Raw genomic sequence first — 19,886 nt, forward strand, 5'->3', positions numbered from 1 at the left:
TGAGACTAGCTGAGACTGAGGGGCCACCCAGAGTGATGGGTAGGAGTCCAGGCCCAGCTGCCCCTATAGGAACTGACATTCTTGTGAGGGCATCTGTGTAACACCCTGCGGGTGGACCAGTCCTGAGCTTGCCACCTAGAGTGCCATCTCCCCTGGCACAGTCTCTGGATCCCTTCTTCTCTCAGGACCCTCTACCTTTGGCCCTTCCTGCACCCAATGGGTGGCTGGAGCAGGAAGGTGGGAAGGGTGGCCTGGGGTTGGCTCATCTGGGCAGTATCCCACTCCCCGGGCTCAGGCTAACCCTTACTCCTATGCGTGGACCTGCCTCTCCTACAGATGCTGCCATCCCACCCCCAGGTGCCCTGGGGCAAGTCGACCAGGAGAGCACATCCATCCAGAGGACAGTGATGTGCCCTGAGGCTCCGGGACCCACCACAGGGGAACATACCAGCCCCGGCCCCAGACCTGGGGGGCCACCTGAACCCCAGGAGGCCGGCCAGAATCCCCCAGGAGTGGAGGCTGGGGATGCATCCAGTGAGGCCTGGCAGCAGGCTGAAGGCAAAGTACCACCTGCTTCCAGGACCAACCCCACCACCCCTAACCTCCCCTCCGTTCTGACACCAACCTTGGTTAATTTGGGTGCCCATCCCATGGGGGTGAACTAGCAGAGCCTGGGGACCCCCAACATTCTGATGGCTTCACATGTTGGGGACCCTGGACAAGGCCCACCCCTCACTCAGCCTGTGAAACTAGAGGGGGGGATGGGTTCTGGGAGGTCCTTCCCACCCTGAGCATGTCTGTCCCAGGAGCCAGAGGCCTCCTGTGGTCAGCCCTCAGGGGACAGCTTGGTACCCTGTGCTCCTGGGAGGGTGAGGAGGAAGAGGAAGAGGAGGAGAGGGGACAGAGAGAGTGAGAGGAGGAGGAGGGGAAGATTGTGGGGAGAAGGAGAGTGAGGAGAAGGAGGAGGGGCGAGATTAGGGAAATAGGGAGAGAAGGGGACGGGGGAGAGGAGGGGAATGGGAGGGGGAGGAGGAGGAGGAGGGAGAGGGTGAAGAAGGGGAGGAGGAGGGGAACAGGAAGGAACAGTAAGTGAGCAGTGCCCCAGGCAGACCAGACCCCTGGGAATGTGCTATGGGGCCCCTCCCCCCAGCCCAGGGGGCTGAAGTGCACTTGCACGGCTAGAGCTCTAGGTTTGCGGTCACGGACCCTGTGCTCTTGGAGCCCCTGCTCTGCCTGTCCTCCCCTCCTCTGGGCCCTGGAGGTCGATGCAGAGGCAAGTCATGAGGGATTGTCTCCAGCCCTATCCCAGGCTCCGTCTCACTGGGCCCCTTGCCTCCCAGCAGGCGAGCCCCGGAAGGTGCCGCAACCTCTCTCCCACGAGGGCCTGGAGCAGAACTCTCGGGCACACGCTGAGGTCCAGGAACGCATGGTGCCCATCCGGTAACTTCCCCAGCTGGCTGGGGGATGAGGGGACATCCCGGGGGCAGGGTGGGGCACGGGGACAGGAGAGTAAGGGGTGGAATCACAGCACCCCTGCACTCTCCCTACCAGCCCCACCCTAAGCCCAAGGGTGGGGCAGGGAGGAGAGGCCACCCCTGGGGCAAGGGAAGTTGGGGGAGCTCCCTTCTCACCCAGGGCTGGGGCCCCTGTCTGTACATCCCCTCCCAAAGAGTCTGCTGCAGCCCCCATCTTATCTTGAAGCTCTGCCTCCCATACCCCAAAAGTGGAAGGGTGGGGCAGACAGCTAACTCCACTCCATGGCCCCAGGATGGAGGGCGCTGCCTGCCCCAGGGCAGGTGCAACAGAGCTCTGGGACATCCACAGCCACGTGTTCACAGAGACCAAGCACAGGACATATGTGTACCAGGCCAGCGACATGTGTGCCACAAGTAGGTGGGGGCCCAGCAGTTTACACGTGTGCCTGCCATGCCCTGGGCAAGGGGGGACATTTGCATGGAAGGGCCTGCAAAGCCACCTGGCATGTCCCAACCTTACTGTGGCCAGGGCCCCTGCTGCCCCTCTCCCTGTGCCCCCTCAGAAGGCATCACTGGGAGGGGAGATGCCGGCAGCAGTGACCTTTCCCCCACTCAGAGTTAGCATATTCTGTGCGGCCTGCCCTCAGAGAGCCGAGGTTGAAGCAGGAGAGACAGGGGTTAGACTGAAGGAAGCACTTCCAGACCATCAAGGGCGTGGGGGGAGTCAGGATGGGGTCACCTTCACTTGGGAGGCAGGTGGGCTCTTTCACCCTGGGGTATATCTCGGGGCCTCTCTGCCCACCTAGGGTACCAGGACACACCTGGGGTTACTGCCATCCCACCTGGGTCTGGGTCTCTGTGAATGTAGGCCGGGAATCAAAGATTTCAACACAGGACAGGCTGTGGTGGGACAGAGCCAGGATCCTTCCCAACGGCTCCCTCCCCTACCCCCAGGGCCCCCATCCATGCAGGTCACCATTGAGGATGTGCAGGCCCAGAGGGGCGGCGTGGCGCAATTCCAGGCTGTTATTGAGGGCAACCCGCAGCCCACAGTGACCTGGTATAAGGTAGGGACAGGCCTGGTGTGGGGGCCTGCCTGCGAGAGGGGGAGTGTGTGAAACCCCACTGGACTGGACACAGCACTCTCTGAAGGTCATGCTGGGCCGTGGTGCTGGGGTCACCCATGGTGGGCTGATGGCCTCCCTACCCTCCTGTGTCTCCAGGACGGTGCCCAGTTGGTGGATGGCCCCCGGCTCAGCCAGCAGCAGGAAGAGACCACATACTCCCTGGTACTAAGGGATGTGGCCCAGCATGACGCTGGTGTCTACACATGCCTGGCCCACAATGCTGGTGGCCAGGTGTTATGCAAGGCAGAGCTGCTGGTCCATGGGGGTGAGTGGGGGACCCCTTCCCAGGCCTGTCTTGGCTCCATGCAGGCGTGTGGGGCTGTGGGCATGGGGGTCCTGTGAGCTCCCACAGGCTCGGGCACTATAAAGTTGGGGGACAGAGGGATGGGGTGGTCATCTTTGCTCACACCTACAGCTTCCCCCTCCCTGGCTACAGGCGACAGTGAGCAAAGCTCTAGGAGGAAACTGCACTCCTTCTACCAGGTCAAGGAGGAAATTGGAAGGTATTGCCCGCCCCCCATCCCAGCCCCAGGAGCCTCACCCGCTGGACCCCCACCCCCTAAGACCCTCATCCTCAGCCTCCCGGAGTTCCTACCCCAGAGTTTCGTCCAGGAGCTCCCAGCCCTCCCTCCCACTGCACCCCTACAATCCCCACTTCAGCACTAGCAGAAGCCCACCATCTCCCCCGGAACCCCGCTTCCACCGAGTACCTGCCTCCTCCAGCCCTCACCTTCTGGAGCCCCTGCCTCCTGCGAACCCTACCTCTTTCTGGAGCCCCTGCCCGCAGAGTACCTGCTGCCCCACACCTGCCGGGAATTCCGCCCCCTCCAGTACCCACTCCCCCAGCCCCTGCTCTCCTGGAACCTCCCTTCTCAGGAGCTTTGCCCCCTTCCAAACCCCGTGCCCCAGGAACCCCACCCCCAATGCGCTGTCCCCTCCTCCCAGGGGTGTGTTCGGCTTCGTGAAGAGGGTGCAGCACAAGGGCAACCAGATGTCCTGCGCCGCCAAGTTCATTCCCCTGAGGAGCAGGACACGTGTCCAGGCTTATCGGGAGCGGGACATGCTAGCAGGGCTGAGCCACCCGCTGGTCACTGCACTGCTGGACCAGTTTGAGACCCGAAAGACCCTGATCCTCATCCTGGAGCTGTATCCCGTCTCACCCCAAGGGTGCAAGGTGGCGGGGGGAGGGGGATGTGCCCCAGACACACAGGGGTCCGGAGGGCTGCATGGGGCCTGTGGTTTTGGTGATCCCAGCCCTGCCTGCCTCATGGGGGCAGCCCGTAACGCTGGTGTTTCGATGCTTTGTGACTAACGCCCTCCCCGCCCCCAAACACACTGCACAGACCTCATAGCTCCTAGGCCTTTGGGCCAGGAATTTGGGCAGGGCTGTGTCCAGAAGGTCCAAGACGTGCCCCTGTGGGCTCCTCCCGCTCTCCACGTTGCCTTTCCAGCAGGAAGTTTGGACTTCTTACCTGGCTTCTGCAGGCCCCAAGCGCTGACGCTGCTTTGGATGCCTACCCATGCTCCAAGGGGGGGCACACACCCTACCGGATCCATCTGCCACTCGTGGCCCAGCTGAGGGTCTCTGAATGTCGTGTGTGCTCACCACACCCCCACCTCCCCAGTCAGCGTCCCCTGCGGGGGGGGGGGGACACGTGGGCTCTGTGCAGAGGGGAGAGGATACCTCCGCTTCCACTCTGCTGCTGCCCACTGGCCTCAGCCCCTCTGCTTGGGGCATCTTGTCCCTCCCATCCTCCTCAACTGCAAGCACCAGCCTCCCTAGAACAGCTCCCCCCCGCCCCGAGATAAGACTCCCCCCAGGTGGTGTGAGGGTATGAGGGTTCCAGACCCTAAAGCTTTCCTTGACAGAGTCCCAGGTGCTCGTCGGAGGAACTGCTGGACCGCCTGTTCAAGAAGAGTGTGGTGACAGAGGCCGAGGTGACTGTGCTGCCTGGGCTGCCCACCCAGCTTCAGGGCAGCGTGCATGCCTGGCCAGGCCTCCTGCTTCCCCTGCTCAGGCCACCTGTCCCTCAGACTAGCTCCCCAGCATAGTACTCCCCACCTCAGAGACCTTCTAGGGTATTCCAGGGCCTCACAGGGTGTTGCAGATCCTGTCGGGCTTTCAGAGCCCTCCCGTGCCCTGGGCTCGCTTCTTCCCCATCCCAGACTGCACTGAACTAGCTGACCAGGCCTCACCTGCTCTCCCAGTCCCCTCTTGCTTTGCACAGGCTGCTCCACACACCCAAACCTGCCCCGCCTTGGGGCTCAGAGGAATCCCCCAGCTACAGGGGTCTGTGAGGCTTTGCATGTAACCTGCCCTGCGGGACCACCGTCCCAGGCTCAGGTCTGGAGGGAATTGGAGGCAGTGTAGGTGGGAGCAGGCAGGGAAGTAAGTAGAGGGGGTTCTCGAGGCTGGCTGTCTCGCCTGAGCACCAGCCTTTGCTGCAGGTCAAGGTCTACATCCAGCAGCTGGTGGAGGGGCTGCACTACCTGCACGGCCAAGGCATCATCCACCTGGACATAAAGGTATGCGGCTCCCTGGTGCCCCCAGAGCCCAGTGAGGGGCAGGTGGGAGCCTGGAGCCTATAGGCTGAGAGGGTGCAGGCCCAACATGTCCAAATTCCCTGTCAGGATTTCCTCACCTCTGGGGACAGGGAGCTCACTACGTTATGACAGCCCCTGCAGGTGGGGTGCAGGTCTGATGGAACAGAAGCTGTCCCCAAATGGTACTGAAACCTGTCCCCGGGGCTGCCCACTACCCCATGCTGGCCTCACCATCATTGTGGGGCAGCCCCTCAAAGACCCTTGAGTGTCCTCCCCAGGCCCGGCAGCCCTGGGAGTCACTTCCTTAGGGTACGGCCTCACCCACTCCCGACTCTGCCTGACAGCCCCCCAACATCCTGATGGTGCATCCTGCTCGGGAAGACATTAAAATCTGCGATTTTGGCTTTGCCCAAAAAATCACCCCGGCAGAGCCGCAGTACAGCAAGTACGGCTCCCCTGAGTTTGTGGCCCCTGAGATCATCAAGCAGACCCCTGTGAGCGAGGCCTCTGACATCTGGTGAGTGGGGGGGCACCCGCTCTCTGCCTCCTCCTCCTCCTCCTCCTCCCCCCCGCCAGGCCAGGCCTGGGGTGACTCACGGCTGTGGTTTTTTCCTGCAGGGCCATGGGGGTCATCTCCTACCTCAGGTGAGCAGACCCCTGCTCCTGTCAGCTGTCTCCTCCAAAGCCAGCCCAGACCCCTCCTCAGCAGGCCCACGGGAAGCTGTTGAACTGCTGGCTGCTCCTCAGACCAGAGACCCGAGACCTAAGGGGCAACTATCTTGGGAACATGCAGTCAGCCAACTCTGATAAGGGGTTTCTGCCAAGTGCTTTTCACACACAGCCTGTCACAGAGGAGCTCTGCTGGGTCACGGGGCAGAGCACTGAGCGGTTTCCCTAAAGGGTATGGGTAATTTGTCCAGAGCCCCCTTACCACAGTTATTGCTGCCCTGAGGACGCTGGCGGTATAGACTGAGCCTGGATTTCCCCTACAGGTGGAGCCCTGATCCTTCCACCCCTGGCTAAGGCCAGGTGCCCCCTCCAGACTGACCCTTGATCTCTGCCCCAGGCTGAGCCTGGATCCCTACCCCAGGCTGACCCTTGATCCCTTTCCCAGACCAAGCCTGGATCCTCACCCCAGCCTGGGACCAGATACCCACTCCAGGCTTAGCCTGGATCTCTGGGCAAATCTGAGACATATGCTGGGATTCTCAGGGCTGGATGACACTGGTGTTAAGAGGCATCTCCAGTCAGGGCTGGGAGCCCCCAGCCACCACCATCCCCATGAGACCCAGCATTCCCTGTCCTGGCAACCTGCCTCCCATGGACCCAGAAATTCAGGTCACGACTGAAGGCTAGTCATGTCTCTGCTTTCAGCCTGACCTGCTCGTCCCCATTTGCTGGCGAGAGTGACCGAGCAACCCTTCTGAATGTCCTGGAAGGGCGGGTGTCCTGGAGTAGCCCCATGGCCACCCACCTCAGTGAGGATGCCCAGGACTTTATCAAGGCTGCTCTGCAGAAGGCCATGGAGTGAGTACATACACCCTTCCCTCTGCCTGAGGTCCTCATGCTTGCCCCAGTGACCACTTGGACTGATCCCGGCCTTCCTCTCCCCACAGGGCCCGGCCCAGTGCCGCCAAGTGCCTTGCCCACCCTTGGTTCCTGGTGAGTAGGCTGAACGCGGGCTGGCCTGGCTCATGGGGAGGGAAACTGAGGCCAAGAAGAATGGGGGCCTGCCTGGGCCACAGGGTGCACCAGGGTCTCCCCACAACGTGCCTCTCTCGCCTGGGCTCCCCCAGAAGTCTGTGCCTGCGGAGGAGGCCCACTTCATCAACACCAAGCAGCTGAAGTTCCTCCTGGCCCGCAGCCGCTGGCAGGTGAGCTGTGCTGCCCTGTGGAGGGGGTGAGGGGGTGGAGTGCGGAGAGGGTGGGAGGCCAGAGAGGGGAATGAGGCTGTGCGTGCCCCTTCTGGGTCTGGGAGAGCAGGGAAGTGGGGCTGGGCATCCTTCATTTCAGGTCTTTGCTACCGGGGTGAGGTGGGGCAACATGCAACATCCCTGCCAAGATGGGGACAAACTGGCAGAGCCCTGGGCCCACGTCTTGTAATGCCCACCATTTCCTGAGCACCCCTCTGGGCCCACCGAGAGCTGGGAAGGCAGCGGGCAGCCAGCTGACGACCCCCTGTCCTCCACACCCCCAGCGCTCCCTGATGAGCTACAAGTCCATCCTGGTGATGCGTTCCATCCCGGAGCTGCTCCAGGGCCCGCCCGACAGCCCATCCCTCGGGGTGGCCCGGCACCTGCGTGGTGATGCCAGTGCCTCCTCCAGCAGCTCTTCCTCCTCCGACAACGAGCTGGCACCGTTTGCCCGGGCCAAGTCGCTGCCCCCCTCCCCAGTGACCCACTCCCCGCTGCTGCACCCCCGGGGCTTCCTGCGGCCTTCCGCCAGCCTGCCTGAGGAGGCCGAGGCCTGCCCACCCGCCGCAGCCTCGCCTCTGCCTGCGTCGCCCCAGGGTGCACAGCCACCAGCTGCCCTGGGCTGTGTGCCCCGGCAGAGTGTCATCCGAAGCCTGTTCTACCAGCAGGTGGGCGAGGGCCCAGAGCTGGGGGGCCTGTCCGCAGGCAGCAGACGGCACCCCGCCCGGCGGCGGCACCTTCTCAAGGGTGGCTACTTCTCGGGCGTCCTGCCCGGCCTTCGAGAGCCACTGCTGGAGCACTGTGCGCTGGAGGAGGAGGCTGCCAGGGAGGAGCAGGCCACCCTGATGGCCGAAGCACCCTCCTTTGAGACCGCCCTGCAGATGCCCAGTGCAAGCACCCATGAGGCCTCTGCTTTCAGCCGCTCCCTGGACCTTGACTGGCTGAACACAGCCAGCCCCTCTGCCAAGGCCTGCAGCAAGGGGCATTGTTCCGCTCTGGGCCCCTCGAGCCCTCAGGGGGCCCACGGAGAGAGCACGCCTGGAGGGGATGCCCGTGCCAGGGAGAAGGAGCATCCAGAGGGGTCCCTGCAGGGGCTGAGACTACTTCCGTCCACCGGTGGTGATGGGTGCTCCCCTCAGCAAGAGGGGTCATTCCAGGACAGCTGTGGAGGGCAGGCTGCCCCTTTCTTTCAACCCCAGAGGAGTCCTGCCCCCCAGGACTGTGGCACCCCTGCTGCTTTGGCACCACAACCTCCTGGCTCCTTCCCGCCAGGGCACTGCACAGAGCCCCTCTTGACATCCCCGAGCCCTTTCTTCTCAGGAAAGCCACAGGCCTCCCTCTCCCCAGCCCAAGCAAGCCCCCAGCCAGACTCTGAGAGAGGGCTGAAGGACATCCCTCTTGCCGGGAGGCCTGATCCACCCAAACCCCCAGAGCCAGCCTCCCATATGGGCATGGAGCCCAGCCCCTCCTTGGACACTGAAGGCCTGTCCCAGGAGACAGAGGGCCTGTCCCAGTCTTCGCCCAGCCCACAGCGGCCTCAGGAGCTGGCAACCACACGGAAGTTCTCCCTGGGATGCCATGGGGGCTACGCGGGGGTGGTGGGCTACGGCACCTTTGCCTTTGGTGGGGATGCCGGTGGCATGCTGGGTCAGGGCCCCCTGTGGGCCAGAATGTCCTGGGCCGCCTCTCAGTCCTCGGAGGAGGAGGAGGAGGAGGAGGAGGCAGGGGCCGAGAGCCCACCACCCCAGGCCAGCACAGTACCTCTACCTGAGGGTGGCAGGGCCCTCCCGAAGGCCTCCCAGGAGGTGAGCTCATGGGAAGACTTAAGTGGGGGCTCTCAGGTGTCGCTCGTACAGATCCGGGACCTGTCCAGGGACCTGGAAGCGGCTGACACTGTGTCTCTGGACATCTCGGAGGTGGATCCTGCCTACCTCAATTTGTCTGACCTGTACGACATCAAATACCTCCCATTTGAGTTCATGACCTTCAAGAAGGTCCCCAAGCCTGTGGAGCCAGAGCTGCCACCCTCCCCTGAGTCTGAGGCTGGGGAGGAGCTGGCTGAGCTCCCAGAGGCCACATGGCCCTGGCCGGGTATTCTGGGCCCGCCAGCAAGCCTGGAGATCACAGAGGAGCCAGAGGACATGGAGGCCCTGCTCGGGGAGGCTGCTGGTGGCAGCAAGCGCAAGTGGTCACCCCCTTCCAGCAGTCTCTTCCACTTCCCCGGGAGGCAATCACTGCTGGAGGAGCCCACAGAGCTGGGGCTACGCCGGAGAGTGAGGGCCTCGGTGGCCCATATCTCCCACCTCCTGAGGGGCAGGCCTGCAGGTTACTACCCCCACCCTGCCCCAGGACAGGGCACATCCATGTTCCCCACTCTGCACCTTGGGGCTCCTTGTCCAAAAGGACAGCTCAGGAGCTCACCTGAGTGATGCAGGAAGCCCTCCATCTTATGCTCCCCTCCCCTGTCCCGGTGCTGCCCACACCTCCCGGGACACAGTGGCTTGTTTTCGAGGTCACCTTTGCAGCTTCGATCCCTCCCCATGTGCATGTGAGGCCCAGTTGTAATTCAACTGCAGTTATACCCCTGCGGAAGTAGGAACCAGACCAGCCCTCCCTGATCCCTGACCCCTGGGCCCTCCCTGACCCCAGAGCCCTCAGCCAGGCCTCCCCAGGCACCTGTGGCCCCTTGAGCTGCTGCCCTTACCTGCCCGTGGTGGCCCTGCCTAGGATGGGCTGATGCTGATGGGGTAGGGAGGGTGGTGCCCTCTGCAGCAGATGTAGCTCGTTTTCAATAAGACCCCCTGGGATCTGGGCCTTTCTGCCACATGGGAATCCCACAGTTGGCCACAAGTGGCCCCAGAGCCTTCCTCCCATGCTCCCAGAGGAGCCAGGCCCCTAACGTGTGACCTCTCATGGCCACTTCCTTACTGCAGGTCTGGAGAAGGAAGGCCCCCCCAGGAAGAAGGCAGGCCTAGCTTCCTTCCGCCTATCAGGCCTGAAGAGCAGGGACCAAGGTGGGTACACTGCCCAGGGGCTGGGCCCCCACTGCAGCCCAAGGGACCTTACTGTGGGGAAGGGGAACCCTGCCAAGACCGTGCAGGGCGGAGGGAAGCTCACATCCATGGGGGCTTGAGTACACAGGGGGGGACTCTGGCGCCCCAGCAGTCACAGCCCTGCAGTCCTGGAAGCCTTCCTGGAGTAGGCGCTGGTGTTGGAGATGAGCCGGTTGGGGGTGGGGCTCATCTGTATCCCCACGGCGGGGTCCAGGCCTTGCTCTCAGGCTTAGGGTCACCTCTGAAAGCTCACCTCACCTCCCTTCCCCAGCACCATCGTTCCTAAGGGAGCTCTCGGATGAGATGGTGGTCCTGGGCCAATCTGTGACTCTGGCCTGCCAGGTGTCGGCCCAGCCAGTTGCACAGGCCACCTGGAGTAAAGGTAAAGAGCTCTCCTGAGGCTGAGGGTCAGGGAGGCAGCGGGTGCTCCTTTAGGGCATTACTCTCATTGTACAGAGGGAAACTGAGGCTCAGAGAGGGTGTGGGCCCCGGGTGTGACCACGAGGCAGGGCACCTGTTGGGAGCTTCTCTCGAGGTCCACTCTATCCTGCTGCAGATGGGGCTCTTCTTGAGAGCAGCAGCCGCCTCCTCATCTCCTCCACGCTCAAGAACTTCCAGCTTCTGACCATCCTGGTGGTGACTGCCGAGGACCTGGGCGTGTACACGTGCGGTGTGCGCAATGCGCTGGGGACGGCGGCCACCACAGCCATTCTCCGGAAGGCAGGTGCGTAGGCCGAGCAGGGCCCAAGGAATGTGATGCTCACCACCCAGGCATCCACATCCTGGCACCACCAGGGCCTGGAGGGGTCACAGAAGGCAGTAGCCGGCTCTGCAGACCGGGACTCCTGGGAGGGACGCAGGAGGCAGGGTGACAGAGCTGGCCAGGCCCTCTCCCTGACACCTCTTTGGGTGCTCCTCTCCTTGCATTTCCCATGGTACCTCCCTCCCTGTCTCTCCAGCAAATGCAGGAAGAGGCGGCTTCCCATTTTGTTTCTCTATTATAGTCAAACCATGCTCTCAAAACACAGCGCTGGGGTGTGTTTCTGGGGGAGCCAAGACAGAGGCTGCAGGCCTAGCTCTCAGATCTTTGACCTGGTCCCCAGAGGAGGCGAACCCCCACATGCCCTGCACCACAGCCCAGCAAAGTAGAGGCCCCTCTGACTAGAGCCTGGGATTGGTGGCGGGCTGTGAGCAAGGGCCATTCCATGGGGTTCCTGGGTGGGCACCAGTGGGAGGGGAGGCTGGCGGGGTTGGCTAGAGCAGACACCTCCTGAGTCCCCTCAAAGGAGAGGCGCTGAGCCCCTCCTACTAGTCAGCATTGGAAAGGACCTCTGAATGAACTGGACCAAGTGAGGGTGGGCTCAGGGGCCTGGCAGCAGGGTGCAGGAGGATGAGGCAGGGCTGGCTGGGGCTCAGAGCTTCATTAGAGAGCTCCTGGGAGCCCGCCTCAGATTGCTGACTGTGGGCCCTGCAGAGCGCCCCTCTTCCTCCCCACGCCCCGACATCGGGGAGGTGTATGTGGACGGGGTGCTGCTGGTCTGGAAGCCTGTGGAGTCGTATGGCCCTGTGACCTATATCGTGCAGTGCAGCCTGGAAGGTATGGGGCCACTCCTGAATCCTCACATCCTGGGGGACCCCAGGGTCGCTGTGGGGGGATCGTGGGGAAGCGCCTGGCTGCTCTGCGCCCCTGGATGGCCTGCGCAGGCCTCTCCACCCTGACATGGAGTGGGGAGGCCTTGGGTTGCCTCTCACCCGCTCCTGTGTGGCCCAGGCGGCAGCTGGAGCACGCTGGCCTCGGACATCTTTGACTGCTGCTACCTCACTGGCAAGCTTTCTCGGGGCGGGGTGTACACCTTCCGGACGGCCTGTGTCAGCAAGGCGGGCATGGGCCCCTACAGCAGCCCCTCGGAGCAGGTCCTCCTGGGAGGGCCCAGCCACCTGGGTGAGCCACTCTGCAGGGCTCTACGGAATGCGCCGTGCCACTTCAGTGAGTCACACACTCACTTGGGATGGTTGGTTCTGCCTGCTAGGCCCCCCCACCCACAAATGGCCTGAGGAATGAGAGGTCAGAGTGTTCGGGGGTTCAAAGAGGGCCCCCTTGTCAGGTTGCCTGGGAAGGGGTGATGGGAGAAAAGGCTGGGGGAGATGGGGCTGCGGGGGTGCCCTCCGCCAGTCATCGGCTTCCCCTTCCCACAGCCTCTGAAGAGGAGAGCGGTGCCTCCGGGCCAGCCCAGCCCCTCCCCAGCATGCAGACCTTTGCCTTCCAGACACAGATCCGAAGGTGCGGGCCCTCTGGGGAGGGCGTGTGGCAGCGTCATGGCCTCCTCCGCCCCACTAGCTCTTCAGGCTCCCACCCCAGCCCCATCCTCTCTCCCCTCTGATCACTTCCACCTACATTTGCCTCAGCACATCTGCCACCCCGTCCTGGACCTCCCCCCTGGGCTTGCTTCTCTGAGATTGGGAAGGAGAGTGGGGTCCGGCCTGGGCCACCAGGAGGGCTGGCTCCTCACCAGCCTGGCCCGTGCTTCCTCCCTAGGGGCCGCTTCAGCGTGGTGCGGCAGTGCCGGGAGAAGGCCAGTGGACGCATGCTGGCTGCCAAAATCGTGCCCTGCCACCCTGAGGACAGGACTGCCGTGCTGCGGGAATACGAGACCCTCAAGGGCTTGCGCCACCCCCACCTGGCACAGCTGCAGGCTGCCTACCTCAGCCCCCGACACCTGGTCCTCATCTTGGAGCTGTGCTCTGGGCCTGAGCTGCTCCCTTGTCTGGCCGAGAGGTGAGAGGGCGGGGCCTGGCCTGGATTCCGGGCTCAGGACCTGGCCGCCAGCACTGTGGTCCACCTCCGGCCCACCTCCTGGCCCTGCCTGCACCGGTCAGCCAACCAGAGTGGCTCAGCAGAGCTGGGCCTTCCCTCCTAAGCCCAGCAGGGAAGTCTGGTGCTTGCCCGTGGCCCCTCGGCTGTGGACAAAGCCTGGGTGCCCCTCCCCACGTGCCCCCTAACTGGCCCTCTGCCCCCAGGTCCTCCTACTTGGAATCAGAGGTGAAGGATTATCTGTGGCAGATGCTAAGTGCTGCCCAGTACCTGCACGCCCAGGGTATCCTGCATCTAGACCTCAGGTCCGAGAACATGATTGTCACAGGGTACAACCTGCTCAAGGTCATCGACTTTGGAAACGCCCAGAGCTCCGCCCAGGAGAGGGTCCTGCCCTCGGAGAGTTTCAAGGACTACGTGGAGACCATGGGTGCGCAGGGCGCAGACACCAAGCCTGATCTGGGGGAGGGGTGTGCCAGGAGCAAGCCCTTCCCCCAGCCCTGTCTCCCTGGCTGCTCCACTGCAAACACCCAGCCCCTCACCTGTGACCCCCACCCATGCCGTCCCCAGCTCCGGAGCTCCTAGAGGGCCAGGCTGCCGTCGCGCAGACCGACATCTGGGCCATAGGTGTCACGGCCTTCATTATGTAAGTCTCCACGTGCCCTGTGGGCTGGGAGGGCTGGCTGGAAGGGCAGGCCTGGGGTCCACTGAGGGTGACCCCAGGTCCCTGTGACTCCCATCCATTGAGGGTGACCTCAGTCACTTGACCCCCACCCACTCAGGTTGAGCGCTGAGTACCCGGTGAGCAGCGAGGGAACGCGAGACCTGCAGAAATGCCTGCGCAAGGGGCTCATCCAGCTGAGCCGCTGCTACGCGGGGCTGTCCGGGGGCGCTGTGGCCTTCCTCCGAAGCACGCTGTGCGCGCACCCCTGGTAGGCACCCCCACCTACCCTGCCTGTCCCATCCCCTTATGACCTGACCTGCCCGCCGTGGGCGGGAGCACGGCTAACGCCACCCTCCCGCGCGCTCCAGGGGCCGCCCAAGCGCGTCCAGATGCCTGCAGTGCCCGTGGCTGACCGAGGAGGGCCCCGCCAGCTCCCAGCCTGCGGCCGTGACCTTCCCCACCGCAAGTCTGCGCGCCTTCGTGAGAGAGCGCGAGAAGAGGCGGGCGCTGCTGTACAAAAAACACAACCTGGCCCAGGTGCGCTGAACGCCTGGCCCTGCGGGACCGCACCTCTCAGTCTTTCAGGACTCCATTCATATGCACACACACATCAATAAAAAGCAGAACTGGATGAGGCGCTCTCTGTTTCATTATTTTGTTTGAGGGAGGGGGTGAGGGCCCTGCCACCTTCCTGGTGTTTGGGGGAGGGTAGAACTGCCCTTCTCTGTCCCGGCTGTGTGCCCGCAAAGACTTCATTAGGACTAGAGCCCTCTGAACCAGTTCAATGTGGAGGCAGCTCCATACTCTTGCGGGTGTGTGCGTTTCTACTAACCGTGTCAGTGCTGCATCAGACATGGACACAAGCCCAGGTAGTTTGCTGGGAAAACCTGACTGTGGGCACGTATCAAGGATTCCGACTTGTTCCACCACAGCACCATTCCTGGGGTTGGGGAGGAGCTCAAGCTGGAGCGCGTGGACAGCAGACACTACCCTCTTAGTTCTCAGCGAGTCTCACAGACGTGGTGACGGAGACATGCCGGTGAATCCAGCCCTCCTCACTTTCCCCATCTCCAGACAACGGTGTCCGCACACTGGACATCCACCCCTTAGATCTTACTTGAACACAAAACACTTCATCTAAAAACCGAACATCTCCAAAAGTGAACTGCCACCCTGCCCTGCTCCCACACACACACACACACACACACACACGAACCTTCTGCAGACTCAGTAAACGTGGCCACTCAACCAATCCTTAAGCCCAACCGCCTGGGTCCTGGGCACTGCGACCTTACATTGCCACGTCAGCAGCTGACCCCACTCCAGCCCCTCACTGGCTCACCTGGCAAGGCAGGAATGGAGGAGGGAAGGGAGCCAAGGTGGGCGCAGGCTCTGTGCTCTCTTGGGCTGGTAGGGTTCTGCTGTTAGCAGAAAGGCTTCTCCCTTAGCTCTTCCCATCCGCATTCCTCCCCACCCCCCGCCCCCGCCCCCCCCCCATGTGGCTCCACCGCTGGCCCGTCATCAGCTCCACACCACTCTCCTATCCTCTGTGCTCTACCTATTCATCCCTCCCTCTCTCTTAACCCCTGGCAACCGCTGAAAGGATTTTTGTTTTTCTTCTTCTTTTTAACTATCTCCATAGTTTTGCCTCTTCCAGAATGTCATATGGTTGGAATCATATGGTATATAGACTTTTCAGATTGGCTTCTTTCACTTAGTAATAATTTAAGGCTCCTCCAGTTGTTTCATGGCTTGATAGATAATTTTTTTCTTCAATTTTATTTTTGTAGTAATAAATTTATCATCTTAAGTGTTTTAAGAGTACAGTTCGGTAGTTATATATTCATAATGATTGCAACCATCACCACCATTCAGCCCCAGAACTCTTTTCATCTCATAAAACTGAAATTTTATATCCATTAAACACTAACTCGCCGTTCTCCCCTCTCCTCAGCCCCTGGCACCCACCATTCTACTTTCTGTCTCTATGAATTTGACTACTCTAGGTATCTCGTATAAGTGGAATCATACAGTATTTGTCCTTTTGTGACTGGCTTATTCACTTAGCATAATGTCCTCAAGATCCATCCATGTTATAGCATATGGCAGAATTTCCTTGCTTTTGAAGGCTGAATAATATTCCGTTGTATGTATATACCACATTTCACTTATCCATCGATGTACACTTGGGATGCTTCCATGTTTTAGCTAGTGTGAATGTTGCTGCTATGAACATAGTGTACATTTATCTCTTCTAGACCCTGCTTTCAATCCTTTTGATTATATACCCAGAAGTGGAATTGCTGGGTCATATAGTAATTACATTTTTAATTTTTTGAGGGAACTCCCTAGGGTTTTCCACATTGGTTGTATCATTTTACTTTCCCTCCAACAGCACAGAAGGTTTTCAGCTTCTCTACATCCTCATCAACATCTGTTGTTTTCTGTTTTTGTTTTTGTTTTTTTTTTGATAGTAGGCCATTCTAATAGGTGTGAGGTAGTATCTCATCGTAGTTTTGATTTGCATTTCCCTAGTGATCAGTGATACTGTGCACCTTTTCATGAATTTATTGGCCATTTGTATATCTTCTTTGGAGAAATAATCTATTCAACTCCTTTGCCCATATTTGAATCATGTGGTTTGTGTTGTTGTTGAGTTTTAGGAATTTTTTATATATTTTGGATATTAATTCTTTAGATGTAAAATTTGCAAATATTCTCTTCCATTCTGTGGATTGCCAATTTACTTTGTTGATATTATCATTTGATACACAAATTTTTAAAGATTTACCTAAAGTCCAGTTTGTCTATATTGTCTTTTGTTGCTTACAACTTTTGTAACATAGTCAATAAATAATTACCAAGTTCAATGACAAGAAGATTTCACCCTAAATGTTTTCTCCTAAGAGTTTTATAGTTTTAGGTCTTACACTTAGATCTTAGGTCCATTTTGAGTTAATTTTTGTATATGGTGTTCAGTAAGGGTCCAACTTCATTCTCTTGCATGAGGATATCCAGTTTTCCCAGCATCATTTGTTGGAAAGACTGTCCTTTCCCCATTGAATGGTCTTGGCACCCTTGTCAAAAATCATTTGACTATATATGCAAGAGTCTATTTCTGGGCCCTCTATTTTAATCCATTGGTGTATGTGTCTGTCTTTATGCCAGTACTACACTGTTCTGATTACTGTAGATTTTCAGTAAGTTTTGAAACCAGGAAGTGTGACTCCTCTAGCTTTGTTCTTTTTCAAGATTGCTTTACCTATTGGGGTCCCTTAACTGCCATTGGATTTTAGGATAGGTTTTCTTATTTTCTGCAAAAAAAATGTCATTGAGATACTGATAGGGATTGAATCGAATCTGTCGATTGCTTTGGGCATTATTGACATTTTAAAAATATTAGATCTTTCAATCGATGAACATCAGATATGTTTCCAGTTATTTATACCTTCTTTATTTCAACAAAGTTTTTTTAGTTTTCATTGTACAGTCTTTCACCTCCTTGATAAAGTTTATTCCTAAGTATTTTATTCTTTTTGATGCCACTGTAAACTGAATGTTTCCATAATTTTCTTTTCAGATTGTTCATTGTTACTGTATAGAAATGCAACAGATTGTTGTGTGTTGACTTTGTATCCTGCTACTTTGCTGAATTCATGTATTAGCTCTAACAGATCTTTTTGTGGAATCTTTAGGGTTCCGTACATATAAGATCTTATCATTTGCAAACAGAGATAATTTTATTTCTTTCTTTCCAATTTGGATTAATTTTATTTATTTTGCTTACCTAATTGCTCTGGCTAGAGCTTCTAGTACCATGTTGAATAGAAGTGCTGAAAGTGGGAATACTTGTCTTCTTCCTGATCTTAGAGGGAAAAACTTTCAGTCTTTCATCATTGAGTATGCTGTTCACTGTGGGTTTTTCATATATCACTGTTATTATGTTGATGTAGTTTCCTTCTATTCCTACTTTGTTGTTGTTGGCCTTTTTTTTTTTTATCATGAAAAGGTGTTGAATTTTGTCAAATGGTTTTTCTGCATTAAGATGATCACATGTTTTTCCTCCCTACATTATTTTAATTTAGGGATGGATCAGTTTTTGAATGTTAAACCATCCTTTCATTCCAGGAATGAGTTCCACTTGGTCTAGTGTATAATCCTTTTAATGTACTGTTGAAGTCAGTTTGCTAGTATCTTGCTGAGGATTATTGCATCAGTATTCATCAGGGATATTGGTCTGTAGCTCTCTTGTGGTGCTTTTGTCTGCCTTTTATATCAAGTTAATGCTGGCCTCATAGAATGAGTTTGAGAGTGTTCTCTCCTCTTCATTTTTTGGAAGTTCATGGAGAATTTGTTTTAATCCTTCTTTAAATGTTTGCTAGCATTCACCAGTGAAGCCATGTGGTTCTGTTTTTGTTTTTTTTCTTCCTTCAGAGGTTTTTGATTACTGATTCAATCTCCTTACTAGTTACAGGTCTGATCAGATTTTCTAGTTCTTCATGATTCAGTAGGTTGTGTGTTTCTAAGAATTTATCTATTTTTCTAGATCATCCAGTTTGTTTTGTACAATTGTTCATAGTATTATCTTATAATCCTTTTAATTTCTTTGGTATCATTTGTAATGTCCCCTCTTCATTTCTGATTTTTTGTCTTCACTCTATTTTCTTAGTCTATCTTGGGGTTTGTCAATTTTATCTTCTTTTTTTTTTTTTTAAAAGTCTTTATTTCATTTTTTTCTATTGTTTTTATATTCTCTATCTCATTTATTTTTGCTCTTATTTCCTCCCTTCTTCTAGCTTGAGGTTTAGTTTGATCTTCATTTTCTAGTACTTTAAGGAGAAAATACAGGTTGTTGATTTGAGAGCTTCATTCTTTTTTAGTGTAAGTGTTTACACCTATAAACCTCCCCCTTGGCACTGCTTTTGCTGCATTCCATATGTTTTGGTATGTTGCATTTACACTTTCATTTGTCTCAAGATATTTTCTCATTTCATTTTTGATTCCTTTTTTGACCCATTGGTTGTTTAAGAATGTTTTGTTCAATTTCCATATATTTGTGAATTTTCCAGTTTTTCTCTTTCTTCTACTATCGATTTCTAATTTTATTCCTTTGTGATTGGAAAAGATACTTTGCATGATCTCAATCTTTAAAAAATTTTAAGATTGGTTTCATAGCTTAACATGTGATCTATCCTGGAGAATTTTCCATGTGCACATGAGAAATAAGTATATTCTACTCCTGTTGTGTGGAGTATTCTATATATGTCTGTTATGTGCAGTTGGTCTACAGTATCATTCATGCTTACTATTCCCTTATTGAGCTTTTGTCTGACTATCCATTATTGAAACTGCGGTATTAAAGTTTTCTACTACTGTTGTAGATTTGCCTATTTCTCCCTTCAATTATGTCAGTGTTTGCTTCATATACTCAGAATTTCTGCTGTTTGATGTATGTACATTTACAATTCTTACACCTTGGTGAATTAACTTTTTCTTCATTATATGATGTTCTTCTCTGTCTCTTGTGAAGGTTTTTGAATTAAATTCTATTTTGTCTGTTTTTAGTATAGCCACCCCTGCTCTTTTTTTGTTAGTACTTGATGGACCATCTTTTTCAATCCTTTAGCTTTTAACTTCTGTACATTCGTAGATCTAAAGTGAGTCTCCTGTTGACAGCAAGAGTCAAATCCAGTTGTTGTATCCATTCAGTTGATCTATGTCTTTTTATTGAGAAGTGTAATCCATTTTCATTTAAAGTAATTAATGATAGAGAGGACTTATTATTGACATTTTGCTATTTGTTTTCTGGTATTGTATTGTAGTATTTCTCGTATTGTATTGTAATATTTCTGTTATTTGTATTGTAGTTTTTTGTCCATCATTTCCTCTCTTTCTTCCTTTCTTTGTGTTTCATTAATTTTTATAGTGAAAAAAATTCACTATAAAAATTGTTGTGAAAAAATGAGAAGTGATTCCCTTCTCATTTCTTTTTTATATATTCTAAGAATATTTTATTTATACTTGTCATCGGGATTACATAAAACAGTTTAAAGTTATAACATCTATTTTAAGCTGATAACAACTTAATTTAAATAACATACAAGAACTCTACACCTTTACAGTTCCACCCCCATTTTATGATATTGATTTCACAAATTATATCTCTATATATTGTACCCATTAAGATAAATTTATAATTATTTTTATATTTATCTTTTAGATCCTATAAAAGAATTTAAAGTGGAGTTATGAACTAGAATTACGATAATACAGATTTTAATATTTGTCCATATTATCT

General features: G+C 55.6%; 1 protein-coding gene across 1 annotated transcript; it reads left to right on the forward strand.

Moving 5' to 3' along the window:
• Nucleotides 1-311: 311 nt before the first annotated feature.
• Nucleotides 312-14,134, forward strand: LOC133090627 (obscurin-like). Its single transcript, XM_061189014.1, has 27 exons — nucleotides 312-558; nucleotides 1,344-1,440; nucleotides 1,768-1,889; nucleotides 2,430-2,542; nucleotides 2,699-2,867; nucleotides 3,018-3,105; nucleotides 3,548-3,748; nucleotides 4,480-4,540; nucleotides 5,051-5,128; nucleotides 5,491-5,663; nucleotides 5,765-5,791; nucleotides 6,521-6,673; nucleotides 6,763-6,808; nucleotides 6,943-7,020; nucleotides 7,344-7,895; nucleotides 8,235-9,384; nucleotides 9,993-10,073; nucleotides 10,384-10,494; nucleotides 10,669-10,836; nucleotides 11,587-11,709; nucleotides 11,884-12,054; nucleotides 12,309-12,393; nucleotides 12,649-12,888; nucleotides 13,131-13,354; nucleotides 13,495-13,570; nucleotides 13,707-13,856; nucleotides 13,957-14,134. Exons 1-27 carry the CDS (start codon nucleotides 312-314, stop codon nucleotides 14,132-14,134), a joined length of 4,962 nt encoding a protein of 1,653 aa, XP_061044997.1.
• Nucleotides 14,135-19,886: the final 5,752 nt, after the last annotated feature.

The sequence above is a fragment of the Eubalaena glacialis genome, chromosome 4, assembly GCF_028564815.1.
Source record: "Eubalaena glacialis isolate mEubGla1 chromosome 4, mEubGla1.1.hap2.+ XY, whole genome shotgun sequence".
Taxonomy (NCBI): Eukaryota; Metazoa; Chordata; class Mammalia; order Artiodactyla; family Balaenidae; genus Eubalaena; species Eubalaena glacialis.